General features: G+C 43.1%; 1 protein-coding gene across 4 annotated transcripts in view; it reads right to left on the bottom strand.

Annotated features, from left to right (window-relative positions):
* Tnrc6b (trinucleotide repeat containing adaptor 6B) overlaps positions 1-19,221 on the bottom strand; it is a 221,872-nt gene that overhangs the window by 41,917 nt on the left and 160,734 nt on the right. For 3 of the 4 annotated variants that reach the window (XM_055603110.1, XM_055603107.1, XM_055603108.1), the window contains 4 exons: positions 14,788-15,132; positions 9,360-11,699; positions 7,781-7,939; positions 1,899-2,074 (listed from right to left, as the gene is read on the bottom strand). In XM_055603110.1, coding sequence (XP_055459085.1) covers positions 1,899-2,074; positions 7,781-7,939; positions 9,360-11,699; positions 14,788-15,132 — 3,020 coding nt within the window. The remainder of the gene's footprint in view (positions 1-1,898; positions 2,075-7,780; positions 7,940-9,359; positions 11,700-14,787; positions 15,133-19,221) is intronic. The other variant, XM_055603109.1, reaches the window with a different exon arrangement.

Here is a 19,221-nt window from a genome sequence, read left to right as displayed (position 1 = left end):
ACACACACACACACACACACACACACACACACACACACACACACACAAATAAAAGAGTCCTCCTGGAAGGAAGTAGAGATGAGTTTACTAATGCAGAGCTTTCAGTTTTAAAAGAAAACTGTGTGAACATACTTAAAGCCACTGATCTGCATATTTACAAATGGTTAAGATGACAATTTTTACATTATGTGTATTTTATCACATTAAAAAAAAGTACTTAGTATTAAAATTAAAGGTCAGAATCACTGGCATCAGAACTGAAGCATCCCAATTAATTAAATCTTGATTGCCACCTGAGTGGGAGGGTTCAGTTAGGCTCTTTCACTCAGCTAATCTGGATCCACTGATAATTTGTAAATGACCAAAAGCTAACAAAGCTAACAAAGCAGGCCGTGCAACGGGAGAGTCACCAAGATGCTGAGCAGTGTCTGTAGTGCGATTTAGTGACCAGAACAAGTCCTTAGAGAAGGGAAACCCAGGAAAAAACTGCTTCAACCAAATACTCTAACAGAAACCAACTGTTCCACCCTACAGAGAAAAAGTTAGGATCCTGAAACCCACAGCTTCAGGACAAGGACTGAAGGCCAGGTGACGGCCACCTGAGGGTCTTGTGGGACAGTATTGGGGATCTGAAGCCTGGGAGGATACTGGCTAAGATGCGTTTCACAGAGCCGGCTTTCAGGTTCAAATTAAGCACATCATGGATATATGCTTCTTATTCTTATTTCTTTTCTCCTTTTTTTTTTTAAAGGTAATTTTTAATTTTGTTTGCATGGGTGTATGTCTGTGTACCACATGTGTGCCTGGTGCCCAGAGAAGACAGAAGAGGGCATCAGATCCCCCAAGACTAGAGTTACAGGTGGTTGTGAGCAGCCATGTGGGTACTGGGACTCAAACTCAGGTCCTCTGAAAGAGCAGCCAGTGCTCTTAACCGCTGAGCCATCTCTCCAGCCCAACACCTTGAATTTTGGGTTTTCAAGACAGGGTTTCTTTGTGTAGGCCTGGCTATCCTGGAACTTGCTCTATAGACGAGGCTGGCCTCAAATTCACAGAGAGCCACCTGCCTCTGCCTCCCAAATGCTGGGATTAAAGGCTTGAGCCACCACTGCACAACTTATTTCTAGAGAGTGAGAGTGAGAGTGAGAGTGAGAGTGAGAGAGAGTGAGAGTAGAGGAAAAAGCTAGAGTAAAGAGGAGAATGTGTCAAGACAGTGGTTCAGGTGCAAAGACCATGGCTGCAGATGAAATACTAGCGCCCTATGCAAAGGCAGCAGTAGAGTGCTTGCCTATCACTCTCAGGGCTCTGGGCTCTGTCCCCAGGACTATAAAATCAGTAATAAACTCATGATATTCCAAGAGGACACTTGGTTTTATAAGGAAAGCAAGGTGTTTGGAAGGCAGAGCCTGGCACAGGATGGGAGGAAAGAATTTAGTTATAGCAGTGCTAACAATTGGGTTTCATTCTATTGGGAGAAGGGCTCTGAGCCTTGGGATGAATCAGGTAAACCAAGACCCACTGATCACCACTGGGAGAACCAGTTCTATTCAGTGACTTTTCTACATTTCCATGGAGATTTGCCCAAAACACTTCTTTGTCTTTAAATGCAAAAGCATACAAGCAGGCCTCAGGAATTAAAATAAATTATAACATGGAAACCAAAACTCAATTACCTCTACCTTACAAATTACATTTTACCGGAAGTGCTACTTCAATATTTCAGAGCCATGGGATATGAAGATTAGTGGGCACAAGGGAAGTAGTTATTAATTTATAAGGAAATACTTTTCTTCTAACTTATGATCTCGGTGACGTCAGCTGCCTCATGCCTTCCAAGAACAAATTCTCAGTTTTGCATTCTAGGAGTGGGTAAGCAAACTGAAGCATTTCTAAAGCACTACCTTCATTTGTTTCTTTCCTCCTTGTCCCCAGCTTGCTGAGTTGTGGGAGGAAGTGCTTCCCTGAGAGCCGGCGGTGTTCCAGACTCCTCCATCATCTTCCTCTTCCCAGCTAGGATGGCGAGTTCCTGTGACCGGCCCGTCACTCTCCCCCCAGCCGTCTTGCATAGATTTGGAATCTTTAAGGAAAGAGTGAATCAGTTCTTGGCAGTAGGTACACGTAACAAACAGAGACATTCTTTGTGCATATAGCATTTTATGATCTTTGCAGTTTTGTCCACTCCATCCAGGTGGCAAGGCAAATGCATTACTCATACTTAAGAGGGCAGACAAGACCTTACAATCAAGATCTTTTGACTACTTACTTCTATGGTTTGTCCTGGACCCAAGGAGATAGTGATTTCAAGACTTAAAAGAACTCATTGCTACTATAAAGAATTTTAGAACTCGGTGGTGAAACACACCTGTAATCCCAGCACTTGGGAGACTAAGGCAGGAAGACTATCATAAGTTTGAGGCCAGTATGGAATATTTTAGACACCTATTCCAAACAAACCAACAAAAACTGTGTGCTTGTGTGTTGCATATGAATGAGTGTGAATTTTGCATTTCACTGAGAATAAACTGGTTCCTCTTAGTGATGATGACTGCTGTGGCAAAGTCTTTGCTTTACACTACCAAATGTAGGCATTTCAAATAGTTATGACCAAAACATAACTGTCTACTGTGTTTGGGATGAAGCAGAAATAAAAATGTGAGTGAAAAACAAGGCCACCGGGTGGTGTGGCACATACCTTTTAATCCCAGCCCTCAGAGACAGGTGGATCTCTGAGTTTTAGGCAAGCCTTGTTCCAGGACAGTCAAGGCTACACAGAAAGACCTTATCTCGAATAAATGAGCAAACAAACAAACAAACAGCAAAAGCCCCACAAAGCCATGGGGTTGGTTGAAGCTGATTAGGTCCACAAATATATTCAAAATGCATTAGCTACTGAGGAGGATCCTAGATGTGTGTAGCTTTAATAACAAAGAAGGAGCACACAGAGGGCAGAATGGGAGAAGAAAAGAAAACGGGACCATCAAAAGAGGAGGGCCCTGGACACCAGTTTCCAGTCTGTTCTATCACCACACCCTTTGAACAAATATTGTTAATATCAAGTTTGCCAGAAATCATTCATTTCCCTCCAAAAAGGAGCTTGTAAGTGGCTCTTCCCTGTACAACTTCCAGTGACTGGCGCTATCCTTGAGGCGAAGACCAGGCCTATGAGAGCCAAATAAGTTGCCACTTGCAAAGCACATGGTGGCTGGTTCTTCTAACTGTGGCATCTCTGTTTATAGTAGGTTCAAGTGAACACCATGACTCTTCCATGGAGTTCATCTTAGTCACACAAAGAGACTTTCTGATGGAGGAGCAATAGGCAGGACTATTACTCAAAGTATTGACAGCTAGATGGTACAAAGGGTTACAGTTTTATACAACCCTGCATTATATGTGTATCGTGCAAGCACAGGCTTTATGTCATCTTCTGATAAGCACCAGGTTTAAAACCAAATACATATATAGCATACTGATCCATTTATAAAAATGGGTCTGGGGCTGCAGAGATGGCTCAGTGGTTAAAAGCACTGACAGCTTCTCTAGAGGACCCAGGTTCAATTCCTAGAACCCACATGACAGCTCACAACTGTCTGTAACTACAAGATCTGACACCCTTACACAGACATACATGCAGGCAAAACACTAATGTGTACAGATAAAAATAAATTATTAGAAATAAAATAAAAATGCGTCCAGGGAAATGGCACTGACTGCTATTTCAGAGAAACAGGTTCAATTCCTAGCCCTCACATAGCAGCTCATAACTCTGTAACTCCAGTCCCAGGACATCTGACAGTTCTGAGGGCACTGCATGTATGTGGTGCACAGATGTACACTCAGGAAAAACACCCACACACACACAATACCAATAAAACGTAAACTTAGAAAAAAAAGTGGGCTCAGTAAGATGGTCCAGTGGTAAAGGTGCTTGCCACCAAGACTGACAACCTGATTTTGTTCCCTGGTATCTGAATGAAATGTTTTTCAAAAGTAGAGAATCAAGCTCCTTTAAGGCAGTTCTCTGTGAGTTCGAGACCGGTTTGGTCTACATAGGGAGTTCCAGGACAGCCAAGGCTACACAAAGAAAGCTTGTCTCAAACAAACAAACAAACAAACAAACAAACAAACAACAACAAAATAGACAATCAACTCCACAAAACTGTCCTCTGACCTCCAACACACACACACATACACACACACACACACACACACACACGTTTATAAGAGTGGACTTAGGCAATAGCTCAGTGGTACAGCACTTGCCTAGCAAGCAGGATGCCCTGAACTTTATACTCAATAGGAAAAGAACTTGTTCCTTGTCTTGTTTTTTTTAATTAATTTTTTAATATATCTAATATATATTTATAATATATATATATATATATATATATATTTTAAGATAGGGTTTCTCTGTATATCCTTGGCTACCCTGGAGCTCATTCTGTAGACCAGGCTGACCTCGAACTCTACCTGCCTCTGCTTCTCCAAGTGTTGGGATTAAAGACATGTGCCACGGCTCCCAGTTGTATCTGATTTTTAATCATAGGACTCAGTGTGAAACGTAAAACATTTTTGGCTGTGGAAGAGCATACCATGTCAGTGTCAGTGGAATAATTTACCTCTTCTTCTGAACATTACACATTCAAATTACCCAAAGAGAGGATTCGGGCTTCAAATACAAATGGTCCTAACTAACAGAGATACCACAGGATGTGAAAAGAAAAATGATGGCTTTTATGGTGGGGGAGAGGTGATTCCAAAGTTGAGAAAGTCCCAGAAAAAAATCCCACAGTCTTGTTGTGGATAGAACATGGTTTTGTTTTAATCGCAGGTGGGGGATGTGGGGCTGATTCAGATGGTCCACAGCAGCAAACTATTTCCCTCATCTGGACTCTGAGAGGAGCTCTTTGCCAGCTGCACATAGTTTAAATCTAAGGACACTGGAGAGAGAATAAATGCCAGCCCCAGAGAGTGTGGAGGCTCCGAGAAAGAACAAGGCTGCTCCTGCTTCCTCCTTAGTGCTCCTAGTTGCTGTTGTGAGACAAGAAGCTGGAGATCTCCTGAAATGAGGACTGGACTGGCTCCAAGGAACCTGATGACCCTAACCAGCAGGAAGCAGCTAAGAACCCTTTCTCTCTCCTACCTGGTGTTGGGGTGATGGAAGGGATTGGGGTGGAGGAGGGAGAAACAGAGGAGACAGCAGGGTATGGAGAGATGGAAATACCTTTCAGAATACAAGCATAAGGTTTACTGCCACTGCTACTGATGGTTTTATTCCCACTTTACTCCCAAACGGGATTCTCTGGTTTTGCCTCGTTGTCTTCCTGCATTCCATTTTAAAGGTTAGGAGAATGGTTGAACAATTAGAAAGGATTGCAACTAGAAAACTTGTGGGTAGAGGTTGAAATGCTTGGAAAGCAAAAGCGTCATTGGTAGAGGGAGAATGCCTGGCAACTAAGAGCGGGAATTCTCCACAATTCATCCCAGCCCTGCTTTGTGCACTTTTGGTGTCAAGTTCCCACAGCCTCTGGGCAGGCTGGGGAGCCAGGAGGTGCAGAGGGCTGTACAAGCTGAGAAGGTTAAAGGCAAAAAGCCCATTTCAAGAAAAAAAACGTTAATCTTGAGCAAACTAAGCTGCCAAAGTAGCATCCTCAGTTAAGAGAGTAACACCATTAGCTTTCCCAGTAGCTGCCAAAAGTTTTAGATAACAGAAATGCTTAATGCAGCCTTAGGGCATACAATGGAACCGTGCATTAACTCTGAGAAATACAGTAGGTTCTGCCAGAGAAGAGAATCCACAGTTTCTGGTAGCACTGGGTTCTCTGCAGAATGTTCAGGTAATTTCTGGCCTTTAGGAATCTAGGTCGAGGCTCAACAGCAACAAGTATGAGTCGATTCAGAAAAAGAGAAGTGGAAAGATAGCAGGTTATAAAAGAAATTATTGATCTAAAGGGTTTGGTTCTTTCACGAAAGCAACAGTTAAGTTCCCTTTATATTAAAAGAAAAACCTTTTTTTTTTTTTAAATACAGAAAGGGGGAAAATGTTGTGGATGTAAAACATGGTTTTGTTTTGGTCCCAGGTGGGGGATGTGGGACTGATTCAGATGGTTCATGGCAGCAGACTATTTGCCTCATCTGGGCTCTGAGAGGAGCTCTTTGTCAGCTGCACATAGTTTAAATTTGAGGACACCGGGGAATAAATGCCAGAGCCTAGCGTATGTAGGCTCCAAGAAAGAACAAGGCGGCTCCTGCTTCCCCCTTACTGCTTCTGGTTGCTGTTGTGAGACAAGAAGCTGGAGATCTCATGAAATGAGGACTGGACTGGCTCCAAGGAACCTGATGACCCTAACCAGCAGGAAGCAGCTAAGATACCTGGGACCCCTTTCCCACTAATCCTTTCTCCCTCCTACCCTGGTGTTGCAGTGTTGGAAGGGATTTGGGTAGTGTAAGGAGAAAAAGAGAAAAATAAATCTAAATGAGAGTTTTAAAACAATATGCTAACACAGCCCCGCTCAACAATCTGTGTCAGGCCTTGTCATCTATATGCCATTTCCCATAACACAACCGACTTCACAGTGGAAATCATGAGAACAAGGTCTTCAAAAATTTCCAGACACTATGAAGTGGAGAGGATCAAAGCTTTTAAAATGTAACAAAGTCCCATAGACATGGTTGTGAATTTTATATTAAATCTAATATATTCCTCATATAAGAGTCCTGAGTATCATGGGATACACTTAAATCCTTTTATCTAAAAATTTGAGCATTCCATAAAATGCCATTATTTAACAAAACAAAACCAAAAACCCCAACCCTTAAGTTTGCTATACAGTAACCTGTAGAAGTAAACATGCTTACTATGTTTAAGAAAGTTACAGTCAAGCAGAAATGTGGACCTGACACGAAACTCTCAAGCAAATAACAGTTTTGCAGGTTATAGTGACTGTAAATTGCCAGTTACATCCAGTGTAGCTTATTTTTCCCTTAAAAATTTGACATCTTTCTCAGACTAAAAACAAAACAAACAGAAACTAACATTTTCTAATGTGAATAGATGACTGAGAAGTCACCTTAATTTCTGGCTAGATACTATACCTAGTTTTTTTCTTTACGTTCATTTATCATTTGTGTGTGCACATGCATGTATATTGTCGAAGAACAAGTTTTGAACTTGGGTCTCTTTTGCAATGTGGGTCTGGGGAACAAACTCAGGAACACCTGAAGACAAGTGCTTGAGGAGCTTGCATTTGTTTTTATTTTGTTATCTTTTAAAATTTTAAAATTATATATACAGTGTTCTGCCTGCATGTACACCTGCACAACAGAAGAGGGAGCCACCATGTGGTTGCTGGGAATTGAACTCAGGACTTTAGAAGAGCATGCAGTGATCATAACCACTGAGCCATCTCTCCAGCCGTATTTTATTTTTATTTTTTTGAGACAGGGTCTCACCATGAGCTCTGGCTGTCCTAGGACTCACTATGTAGACCAGGCTGGCCTTGAACTAACAGAAATCCATCTGCCTGCTTCAGTCTGAGTGCTGAGAATAAAGCTGTGTGCCACCATGCCCAGCCATTAATTTGTTTTTAAAGCAATATAAATGGCTTTTAGCTCATTGTAAATATTCTAACACATGCAAATGACATCTACTACCATTTGTTGCTATTTAGTGTTTCAGGTTATGACGTGCATTGAATAAGCACTTTCAATAAAATAGCCCTCACCAAAAATGCCTGATTTCCTAATGAACAAGGAATTCCTCAAGTTAAAAACCAAGTCTACTTACTGGGTTTCATGGCATTGGGAGCGCTGGCAGGTGTGTTTCCCCAGCCTGTGGTCGATGCTCCTGCATCATCCATTTCACCCCACCCAGGACTGCTTTCACTTGGCTCACCCCAGGCTGAAGTCCCATTATCTGGAGCAGGTGGTGTGCTTTTGCTCCAGACTGCAAAAAGGAAATGTGTGTCTTTAAGGATCCACTGACTACTTAACATCCAGTGGAGGTGAATGGGGCAGAAACAAATTCAACCTTTATGAAGGGCATTTGGCAAAGCCACTTTTCAAAGTGACCCAGTAACTCACTGCCAGGAAAAATCTACCCTTGAAAAATGTACTAAGGTGATGAAATTATATGTACAACAATGCTTACTATATTAACTCTAGAAAAAATGAAACAACTTAAATATCAGAAGGAAATAGGTTATACCTACTGTGGGTAAAGTGCAACTAAATATCTACCAGAGACAGGTTAGACAAAAACGAACTCATAAAATGAAAACTTCACATGAAGCAATTAAAAGATAAAAGGCATGGTGGTGCACATCTTTAATGCCAGCACTCTGGGAGGCAAAGGCAGTGGATTGCTGTGAGTTTGAGATTAGTCTTGTCGGCAAAGTGAGTCCAGGACAGCCAACGCTACACAAAGAAATGCTGGCTTGAAAAAACCAAAAAATCAAAAAACAAAAAACCTGTATGTGCTAACAAAAAGCTTAATCATACATGAAAATAGTGAGGACATAATAGGAATATTGTGTGTCTACCAGGAAAAGGCCCTGGGATCCATTCTCAGAATCCCTGCCTCTGCCTCCTAAAAACGGTGACAAAAAAAGCAAGATGATCACTGCGGAAGTATAATCCCTTCCCCTATTAAAGTTAAAGCTTAGGTACATTTGTAATAGATCAGAACAAGATTTAGGAATGAAATTTCTAAGATTACAGTGAGAAACCCAAGATGCAAAGATTCTCATCTTTTCTATAGTCCAAAGAGTCCAGTATATGAACATAAGGCTTTACAGTATTGTCAAGTGTGAGTCTAGGTAAGTTAAAGAGTAAACTGGGTGTGGGGCACACCTGTAATTCCACCACTCAGGGAGGCAGACGAATGTGGATCCTTGAGTTCGAGACCAGCCTGGTCTACAGAGTGAGCTCCAGGCCAGCCAAGGCCCTGGCTGTCCTGGACTTGCTTTGTGGACCAGGCTGGTCCTGAATCACAAAGATCTGCCTATTTCTACCTTCTGAGTGCTGGGATTCAAAGTATGTTCCACCATGCTTGGCTAGTTCTTTAGTTTTAAACCTAGTAGTTTGTTTCGCAAGAAATAAGCCTGTTTGGTTTTTTCTTATACAGACCAATCCAACTGCAGATAATTCTAGAACCAAGAGTGTTATCTTTTCCTTGTACCCAGAAAGACCGCTGTCATGTATTAGAGCAGATGCATCTCTGGTGCCCTACAGAAATAGCTTCTTGGAGCAACAGAGCTAGAACTGGAGAGACAACCCTCAGAGTAAGTTAAACAGATGTATCTTAACAGTCAGGACTTGAACCAGATTCTTTTACCAAGACCTATGAAAAGAGAGTGGGTACCTACCTGATGCTGATTTTCCGGTCATTGGGGTAGGCAGGTTTGGTTCCCGAGGTGCTGGGCCCCCTTGAGAATTCTTATCCCATAGGTTCACATTCTTGTAGTTGTAACTGTTAGGGTCTCCCCAAGCTGAAGTGCCATCATCGATGTCCATTTTTCGACTAATTGACTGTGGGGACGGCTCCTCCCAACCACTGGGTTCATCATCCTTAGGGGCTGCAGGCTGGGGACCGCTGCTCCAGTTGGAATTAGGAGGTCGAACACTGCCCGGAGGTGGTGGGGGTGGGCCTCCCCATGAACCAGAAGCCTCTGGTTGTGGTGGCGGTGGTGGCGGCTGCTGCTGCTGTTGGTGTTGTTTATTCCAGGAATTGGGCTGTCTGCCTGTCTCATTCCACGCAGGGGATCTTTTGCAATCTTCCCACCCACCTTTTGAAGCTAGGTTTGTATTCCCACCATTACCCCAAGTTCCAATTTCATTCTGCCCTCCGTCACCCCACCCAGATACAGGCTTATTTGCAGAGCTTTCCCAATTGTTTTTCACTTGATCAACCTCCTCACCCCAACCATTCTTCCCAGAAGTCCATCCTTGGTTGGGTTGGCGCCCACCTCCCCACCCCTGATCCTTGCAGGAACTCTCATTCCAAGAGGAAGGTGTCTTTTCATCTGCTCGTCCTCCTCCCCAGTTAGAAGAGTTGTTGTTCTTATAGTCGGTCCAGCCTCCTGCACTCTTGGGGTCTTTCCACTCTGTCGAGGCTGAGAGCTCCCCCCATCCAGACTTCATTTGATTGCTTTGGCTGGGTGCATCTCCCCAGCCCCCTGAGTTCTTGGTCTGTGTGGCAGCGCTCTCCCACCCCTCAGTTCCTTTGTCAGATTTCCCCTCAGGTCTTGGCACCTCTTCAATATCCCACACTGTGTCCTGCTTAATTTGAGTCTGGCCCCAGCCAGTGTTTGAGAGCACCCTGGGGTCCAAATCAGTTCGGCTCAAAAGAGTCTGCAAGACAGCCTGGCAATCAGGATGTGTGGGCCTGTATGACCGACGGCCTGAATTATGACTGTCGCTACTTCCTGCTTTGTGGTTGCTTCCAGTGCTTTGACCTCCAACCTCACTTCCTGCGGAGCTGGAAGATCTTCCCCAACAGGGAGCCTGGGCATTGCCTTGGTTTTCAGGGAGGGGGTGGCCCTTTTGATTGTCCCATGCTCCAGTGCTAGAATTTGGTTGGTTTGGACCACTCCATTCTCCAATTTTTAACTCATCAGACCCAGTCGGCTGTTTCCATTCTCCCTGAGAGACCCCAGATGTCATTTTGTTCCCTTCACCCCATTTGTTGTCATTAGAGTCCTGAGGGCCAAAGTTCCAGGACCCACCCGTAGATCTGTTATTGTCCCAAGAGTCATTTTTTGACCCAGTTGATTTTGGAACAGAAGCTCCTTTCCAGGAGTCCTCTCTGTCTTTTCCATTGTTCCCATTATTTCCAGAATTGCTTTGTCCAGAGACTGTGTCAGTTCCAGAAGGCCCCCTAGCTGCACCCCAAGACCCAACACTCCCAGTCTTTCGATCTCCAGTGCTTTGTGAAGGGGCATCAGTGCTCCTGGAGGTGTTCCCCAAGCCCATTCCAAAGGGCATTCCCTTATTTTCCATGGGGTTTGGTGAACTTAAGTTCAAGGAGTTAGTGTTTCCATTTTTTGGTCCATCAGTGTTATGAATTTGAGCCTGTTCTCTGCCAGAGACAACAAAATTAACACCCGCATTTTCCATCTTTGACTGCTGTTCCCTGGATGCCTGGCCTACTGTGCTAACCTGTGCACTGGAACTACTATTTTCTGTTTCCAGTGCCCCTTTCCTAGAAGTTCCTTCTTGGACCAACGCTGGCCAGGCAGATGGGTTGCTATTTGGGTTAAAGTTGCTGAAGCCAGAGCCAGGTCCAATTCTGTCTTGACCACTCACATTCCTCCAGTTTCCTAGTCCACTGTTGCTATCTGAAGTAGAGTTGGAAGATTGAACAGATTTAGCCTTAGGGTCAGACTTCCAGACCCCAAGATTACATTCGTTCCCGGAACTTGCAGACTGGCACTGGCTCCCTTTGCCTTTGTTACTAGTGGTGCTTCCTGGCAGAGTGCTCTTCTCAGGGCCAGGGTTTGAGGCACTGTTGTTATCGGTGGTGTTTTCGGAAGAAGATTCAGTGTCTTTGCTGGCAATACAAGGCCACTCTTCCATGTCAGACCCGTCTACAATCACCTTGTCCCAGATGTGAATTGGGTTGGGGGAGGCGCCGTTGTTGGAGGAGGCTCCCGGGCCCCAAGTGGAATTTGCATAATTTGAAGCAGCAGCACCTCCAAGGGTTGACTCTAGGAAAGAGATCATCTGTCAATCACAGCTGCACACAGCAACAGGAAAGCTCAATGCATCCCCAGGCTGGCTTGTCTACCTGGTCAATTTTCCTGAGTGGTTTTAATATAGCATCTAGAGTCATCCCCTTACATGACTGTGTGTATGCATATGTAAGCTATGGTGCCAGTGTGGAAGTCAGAGCACATTTGCTAGAGCTAGTTTTCTCCTTGTATGCCTATGTGGGTCTTAGGCACTGGAACTTGGATCATCAGGCCTTTATTTTTAACAATTCCTTAGTGCATAGAAAAGCAAAACCTTTGGTTAGTTTCATTATGACCTAAGGCCAACCAGCCTTTCCAGTTGTATCTTTTACAACTCTCTATGAAGATGTCTACAAGTCCATAAACATGCCTTCTTTCTTAGGGCACCATTCTAGGCTGGCATCTACTGCTTTCTTCTTCCAAGTCCACACAGTGAAATTTATTCATCTTTATAGACAAATTTTAAATGTCGCTTCATCTGTGAAGCTACCTCTAAGCTTGTGAAAAAAAAAAAAAAAAAAAAAAAAAAAAAAAAAAAAAAAAAAAAAAAACACCTGCCTCCAGCAAGAGCCATTTTCATAGCCCTCTGTTCACATCCTTTCCCGCATTGGTCTTTTCATCTACGAGAATTTCTTGCTAAATTCTACATAGTATCCTGTGCATTCTGCTCCATAAGCCTTCACTGAATAAGTGTCCCTGAGATAGCTGCTGAGATGCAAGAGTATGCATCAGATGAGTTTAGACTCAAAGGGATTAAATCAGTACTGTTTAGCACATATTTCAGTAGAATATACAATATCTGGTAGGAGGCAGGGACAAGGAAGACGTGTTTTAATAAGAATTATTCTAAACTAATTTCTCCATTAGACAAGCAGTTTGTAATTACTATGAATTAAAAAACACTACACAGAATGTAAAATGGCAAGGACAGAATCTTAACAATTGAGATGGCTGGTCTTATCTATGCTTGATAATATTCTAACTGATAATAGTCTAGTGTTTTGCCTTTAAATTTTGTTTTTACAATTACCTTTATTTACTCACTTTTTTGCATATTTTTAATATTTTTCACAATTTATTCATTGTATATCCTTCCCTCAACTCCTCCCAGCCCCACCCTCCCTTTTTTCCCCCCTCATCCCCTTCCCCTAGGCCACTGAAAGGGGGAGTTCTCCTCCTCTGCCATCTGCCCACAACTTGTCAAGTCTCATCAGGACTACCTGGATCCTCTTCCTCTGTGGCCTCATCACCAGGGGCAAGTGAGCAAAGAGCAGGCAACCAAGTTCATGACAGAGGCAGCCCCTGCTCCCCTTATTCTCGGGAATCCACATGAAGACTGAGCTGCCACTCGGCTACATCTGAGCAGGGGGTCTAGGTCCTCTCCATATATGGTCCTTGGTTGGTACATCAGTCTCTGCAGAAGCCCCCAGGCTGATTCTTTAGCTTTGCTGGTCTCTTGTCCCCTCCGTGTCCTTCTAACCCCAGGCCCCTCCTTTTCCATGAGACTCCTGCGCTCTGCCCAAAGTTTGGCCCTGAGTCTCAGTATCTGCTTCCATCCCCTCTACAGAAGGCTCCCATTCTGTTTCCTCTCTTCCACAGCTTCTGGTGTCTATCCTGTTTGCCATTCTGAATGAGATTTAAGCATCCTCCCTAGGGTCCTCATAGTGTTTAGCTTCTTTAGGTCTGTAGATTTTAGTATGTTTATCTTCTATTATATGGATAATATCCACTTATAAGTGAGTATATACTATGTGTGTCTTTCTGCTTCTGGGTTACCTCACTCAGGATGATCTTTTCTAGTTCCATCCATTTGCCTGCAAATTTCATGAGTTCCTTGTTTTTAATAGCTGAGTAGTATTCTATTGTATAAATGTACCACAATTTCTGTATCCACTCTTAAATGCTCAACATCCTTAGTTATCAGGAAAATGCAAATCAAAACAACTCAGATTGCAATTTACACCAATCAGAATGGCTAAGTTTAATCTGAAGTGACAACACATGCTGGAGAGGATATGGAGAAAGGGGAACCTTCTCCACTACAGGTACAACCACTTTGGAAATCAATCTGGTGCTTTCTCAGAAAATTGGGAATAGCACTACCTGAAGATCCAGCTATACCATTCCTGGGCATATATCCAAAAGATGCCCCACCATTCAATAAGGACATTTGCTCAACTATTTTCACAGCACCTTTTTTTGTAATAATAGCCAGAATCTGGAAACAACCTTTATTTACTTATTTGTGTGTGTACTAATGTGTACATATGGAGGTCAGAAGACAACTTTGGGAGTCAGTTCTTTTCCAGTATGTGGATGGGGCCTGAAGATGGAACTCAGACTGTCAAGTTTGGTGGCAACCATCTTTGCCTGCTAAGCTCTCTCTCTAGCTTAAGCTCCAAATTTTAATATAACTTAAAAAGGCACATTTTTTTTAAAGGAACTGGAAAACTCTGCTATTTATTGACTTAATATTTATTCAAAAACTCTTGGTAGCATATGCTCTCAAAATCTGAGGCAGGAGGATCATTAGTCTGATACCAACCTGGGCTATACCTAAGATCCCATTTCAAAAGACAAAGAATTCTCAAGATTTCTAATAGAACTCTCAAGGAAATGTCTCTCACATCTGTATTCTACAGTGTTGAACACAGCTCAAAATCATGGGTTCTACAATTAAACACTGATCAACAAATTCTTGTTAAAAACTGTAGAATGGTATTATCTGGTGTTCTCTCCAGAATTTATACAACAACCTAAGTGATCATTCTGGAAGCAAAGGACTCTGGAAGATTTAGAAAAAGTCCATGCAAGTCTCACTTCCCGAACACAGCTAAGGAACCATAGAACCTAGGCGGTAAAGCATGCTGTTACTATCCTTTCATGCCAAGATAGTACAACCTAGTTCAGAGAACTGCCCATGCACAGTTTATGCGGGGATTCTCTCCCATCTGCTGCACAACACAAACCTCTTTATTAATAATGGTCTTCATGGAACCGATACCCAAAAATAAGCAAAGGAAACGCTTTTTCCCTCCCTTTGAAGCTGGTACCAGCGTCTCACCTGGTGCCGTCCCACTCTCGCTCTGCAGCAGCGCTCCTGTCACTTGTGCGTTGTTGTTTGGGTTTGCTCCAGGTGCTGTGCAGGGAGGAGGCCCTGCCCCACCCCCAAGGAGCATGCAGGACGGTGGAGGGGGCTGCCCACGTTTTAGTAACACTTTGTGGTCCTGCTGGCAACGGAATCGCGGCGGCACCTCCCGAGGCATGTAGCGGGCGGCACTTGGCGGTTGTCCGTTCGGCACTGCCACCCTTTTGGCATTGTTGCCACCATTGACTGGTGGCGATGGAGAGCTGCCAATTGGGCTGGCGGCCGTTGGTTGGCTTAAACTTGGTTTCGTCACTTCGGGCACTGAAAGACAGGAGTTGGAAAAGTCTTCTAAATTAAATACATTTTTCTAAAGTCTGTTTTAAAGAAGCTTACATAAGATCATTCAAACAAGAAAAATCTTTCACTCTGTTCTCAAGGGACAGTCTTTTCAGATTCCTGCCAGGATGCTCACTTCACTAGGTAGACGTGGTGGTAACAGGTGACAGTAGTAACCAATCAAAAACAGCACATTCTATTAAGGGGAGAATTGAGCAACTATTCACTTCATCAAATCCTGAATGTTACAAATGGTTGTGTCTAAGTCCTTGGGAACCCAGAGGCCCTTCCCTTCCTCTGCTTTTTCTTTCTTTTTTTTTTTTTTTTTTAAAGACAAGGTGTCCCGGTATAGCCCTGGCTGTCCTCTGTAGACCAGGCCGACTGTGAACTCAGAGATAGGCCTGCCTCTGCCTCCTGTGTGCTGGATTAAAGTGTGCACCACCACATGTGCCTCCAATTTCTTTCTTTTTTTAAAATTTCTTTTTTATTTTATGTGCATTGGTGTTTTGTCTGCAAGTATGTCTGTGTGAGGATGTCAGATCTTGGAGTTACAGACAGGGAGTTGCCATTTGGGTGCTGGGAATGAACCCAGATCCTCTGGAAGAGTAGTCAGTGCTCTTAACTGATGAGCCATCTCTCCAGCCCCTGCCTCTAATTTTTTAATAAAAAAATTGTTTACTTATTTACATTTATTTTTCGATTCTGTGTGTACACATGCTATGGTAAGCATTTGGAAGCCATAAGACAACCTGAGGGAGGTGACTCGTTCTAGCATGTGGGTCCTGGGTCCTAGGGCTGGAACTTAGGTTGTCAGTCCTGGTGACAAGTGTCTTTACTCTCTGAGTTACCTTGTAGACAAATCATCCCATTTCTTTGAAGAATTCTGTGAACTTTTTTCTGAAGTTCCTGACTAGAGGAGAGGAGCATGCTACAAAGCAACATACTGAATTACATTTGAAGTCTCTATATATTGATCCTTCTCTAACTGGCCTGAAGTCCCTCAAGAACAGAAACCGTCATTCACTCTCCTTCTGTGGGAGAGAGTTGGCACCTACAGAAGACTATACAAAACTCCACCTGCTTTGGTTCCTATAGCCACCTAATTAAACAGCTTATCGGTGACTATTTACGTAACAGAAACATTAGAAATCTTTTAGCTTTTATGTGTTAAAAATCTGTTTTAGCATTTTCATTGATACGAAATGACAAACAGCATAGAAATGTACAGAGCAACCTTGGAATTACTGCAGCCTGCTGGACCTGCTGGCTCCTACCTTTACCTTGTCTACAGAGGCAAGTTCCTAGCACTGCACCTCTTTGCTTTCTTCCTAGCAGAAGACCACCATTCTGTCTTTCTTTTCTTTCTTCTTTCTTTTTTAATAAACTCACTACTTATGCTTGAACAATAGTTTTGATTATTTTCCTGAAAAAAAAAAAAGAAACTCATCCACTCCTCTCAAGAAAATCTGCTCAGCACACAGAGGCTGGTGGTACTACAGAGATTATCTGTGGCCCAAGTCCCTGCCAACCAGCATAGTAGCAGTATTGCTTTGACTGCTGAAATGATGCTGGGCCAGCATGTTGCCATTTAACTGCCTCCTTTATGAGGAGAGAGATACATCATCAGAAAACGGGGGCCCAGACTAGTCACCACTGGACATTACTGAATACTGTGAGTGACAGGAGAAAAGAATAGTTGGCAGAAGTAAGTTCCAGGCAACTCATGTCTATTCTTAGCCAATCACAAGATAGTAAAAGGGTGGTGGCTGTAATGTGATGAGCAGGATAAAAACTCAACCTGTCATTGTCTAATATTAACATAGTGCCCTCTGTAGAATCTATAGCAGATGACGGACAAATAACTAGTAATAGTTCTGAACTATTCCATATGCCATTTACTAATCTTCGTTTCTCTGATGAGAATAAAGCAAACGGCTAGTGTGCAAGCTTGCCCATCTACAAATGGGTCAGGATCTCTAAGTTAACTAGGTTGCCACATGCCTCCTTTGACAATGATGGAGCAGCAGCCTGAGGTAAGGGTCTGTCTAACTTTACTCGCAGCTGCTTCAGCCCCAAATTCTGGTTGGTTCTGTACACTGTACAAGAACCTTGTACAACACTCCTGAGTTATTTTCTCCTAATCATATCAAAGACAGTACGAATATGATGAGAACACAGCTTCACTACTTTTTCTGATACGGTGCTGTCCCTGGAGCTCAGCTGCTGAAAATTCCAGGACTTGATCAGAAAATCTGTGTTGGAAGACCCAGCAAGAGCCTTCTGGATTTTTTTTTTCCTGTATTACAGTTTTCTATGAACTTTAAACAAAAAGACAGCAAGATGGCTCAGTAGGTAAAGAGAGGTGCTTTTAAACAAGTCTAAAATCCCTGGAACCACATGCTGGAATGAGATGACTCCTGTGAGTTGCTCTCTGAGCACACATACACATAAGTAAATGTCAATGTAACACTTCAAAGCAAAGGGGGACTCTTGACACCTGCTGGACAGGAAGCAGCTGTTAGGCAGGAGCACACACATTTTTATAGATCCTCCAAGTTCAAAGTTAAGACATCAGAACTGGTAGCCGTCTGGGGTGTGAGACATCAGACAGAGCCTGCCAGCCCTGGGTGTGCTGCTTTTCAGGTCTCTTCTTGGTGTTAATGACTTGTAGGCTGAAGCATAAATAGTCCTCTAGCCACCAAACCGTGTTTGTTTTGTTCAAAAGCCCCAAGGTCTGTTTCTTTGCCAGAGAAAGCCTATGCCTACTTTAGGGAGTGATGTGACTGCCTGGCTCTGAACTCTGAGTTCAAGCCCACCAAAACCACAAAATCTATGCTTTAAATAAACTTAGTCTCTGTTTTGCAGGAAACAAAAACCTTGAAAAGAAAACTGGTGTCCTATTTTATAATTTCTACTCATGTACCTTTAAAAACTACATACTCTATTGACTGAATCTTGCCTATTCCTACCACCCTTTTAACCATTCTCTTACTTTGCAGTTTCAACTTTTAACTGTCCTCATTTTCTGAATGCATCAGCAAGGTGCCATTTTTTCTTTCCTTTTTTTTTTTTTTTTTTTCCCCAGGGAACATGTTCTTTAAGAAATGTTTGATTGTAGATTTCTTGTCCCTTCCGGGTCTCTCTATCCTTCTCCCAACTCTTCCACAAGATTCCCTGAGCCGTGAGTCTCAGCATCTTTCAATCTGCTGCTGGGTGAAGCCTCTCAGAAGACAGTTATGCTGGGCTCCTGTCATGTGTGTCTTTTTGGGCCTCAGTTACCTCACTCGGTTATCACAGGATGATATTTTCTAGCTCCATCCTCTTGCCTGTAAATTTCAGGATTTCATTGTTTTTAATAGCTAGGTAGTATTCCTTTATCCATTCTTTGGCTGAGGCACATCTGGGTTGTTTCCAGTTTCTGGCTATTATGAATAAAGCTGCTATGAACATAGTTGAGCAAATGTTGTTATGGGGGCTGGAGAGATGGCTCAGAAGTTAAGATCACTGGCTGTTCTTCCAGAGGTGCTCAATTCCCAGCAACCAGATAGTGGCTCACAACCATCTATAATGAGATCTGATGTTTTCTTTCTTTTTTGCAGGCAGGTACACACACAAATAGAGCACTCACATACAGAAATTGTATAAATAATAAATCTTAAAAAAAAAAACAAACCCTTGTGATATGATGGAATATCTTTTGGGTATATAAGTCCAGGTGTGGCATGGCTGGGTCCTGAAGTAGAACTATTCCCAATTTTCTGAGAAAATGCCAGATTGATTTCGACAGTGGTTGTACAAGTTTGCACTCCCACCAGCAATGGAGGAGTGTTCTGAGACCCAGAGTGGACAAGAACTCTACAAGAAAACCAAGAGAGTCAACTAACCTGGGGGGGCTAACCATGGGGGCTCACAGAGACTGAACCACCACCAAAAAAGCTCCCTACACATATGTAGCTGATGGACAGCTTGGTGTTCATGTGGGTTTTCTAGCAACTGGAGTAGGTACTATCTCTGACATGGACACAGTTGCTTGCTCTTGGATCACTTTTCCATAGTTGGGTTGCCTGGTCTGGC

This window comes from Psammomys obesus, unplaced genomic scaffold (genome assembly GCF_907164565.1).
Source record: "Psammomys obesus unplaced genomic scaffold, mPsaObe1.curated_primary_1811, whole genome shotgun sequence".
NCBI classification, from domain to species: Eukaryota; Metazoa; Chordata; class Mammalia; order Rodentia; family Muridae; genus Psammomys; species Psammomys obesus.
Note: the sequence above shows the minus strand (reverse complement) of the source record. Positions and strands in the feature narration are given on the sequence as shown.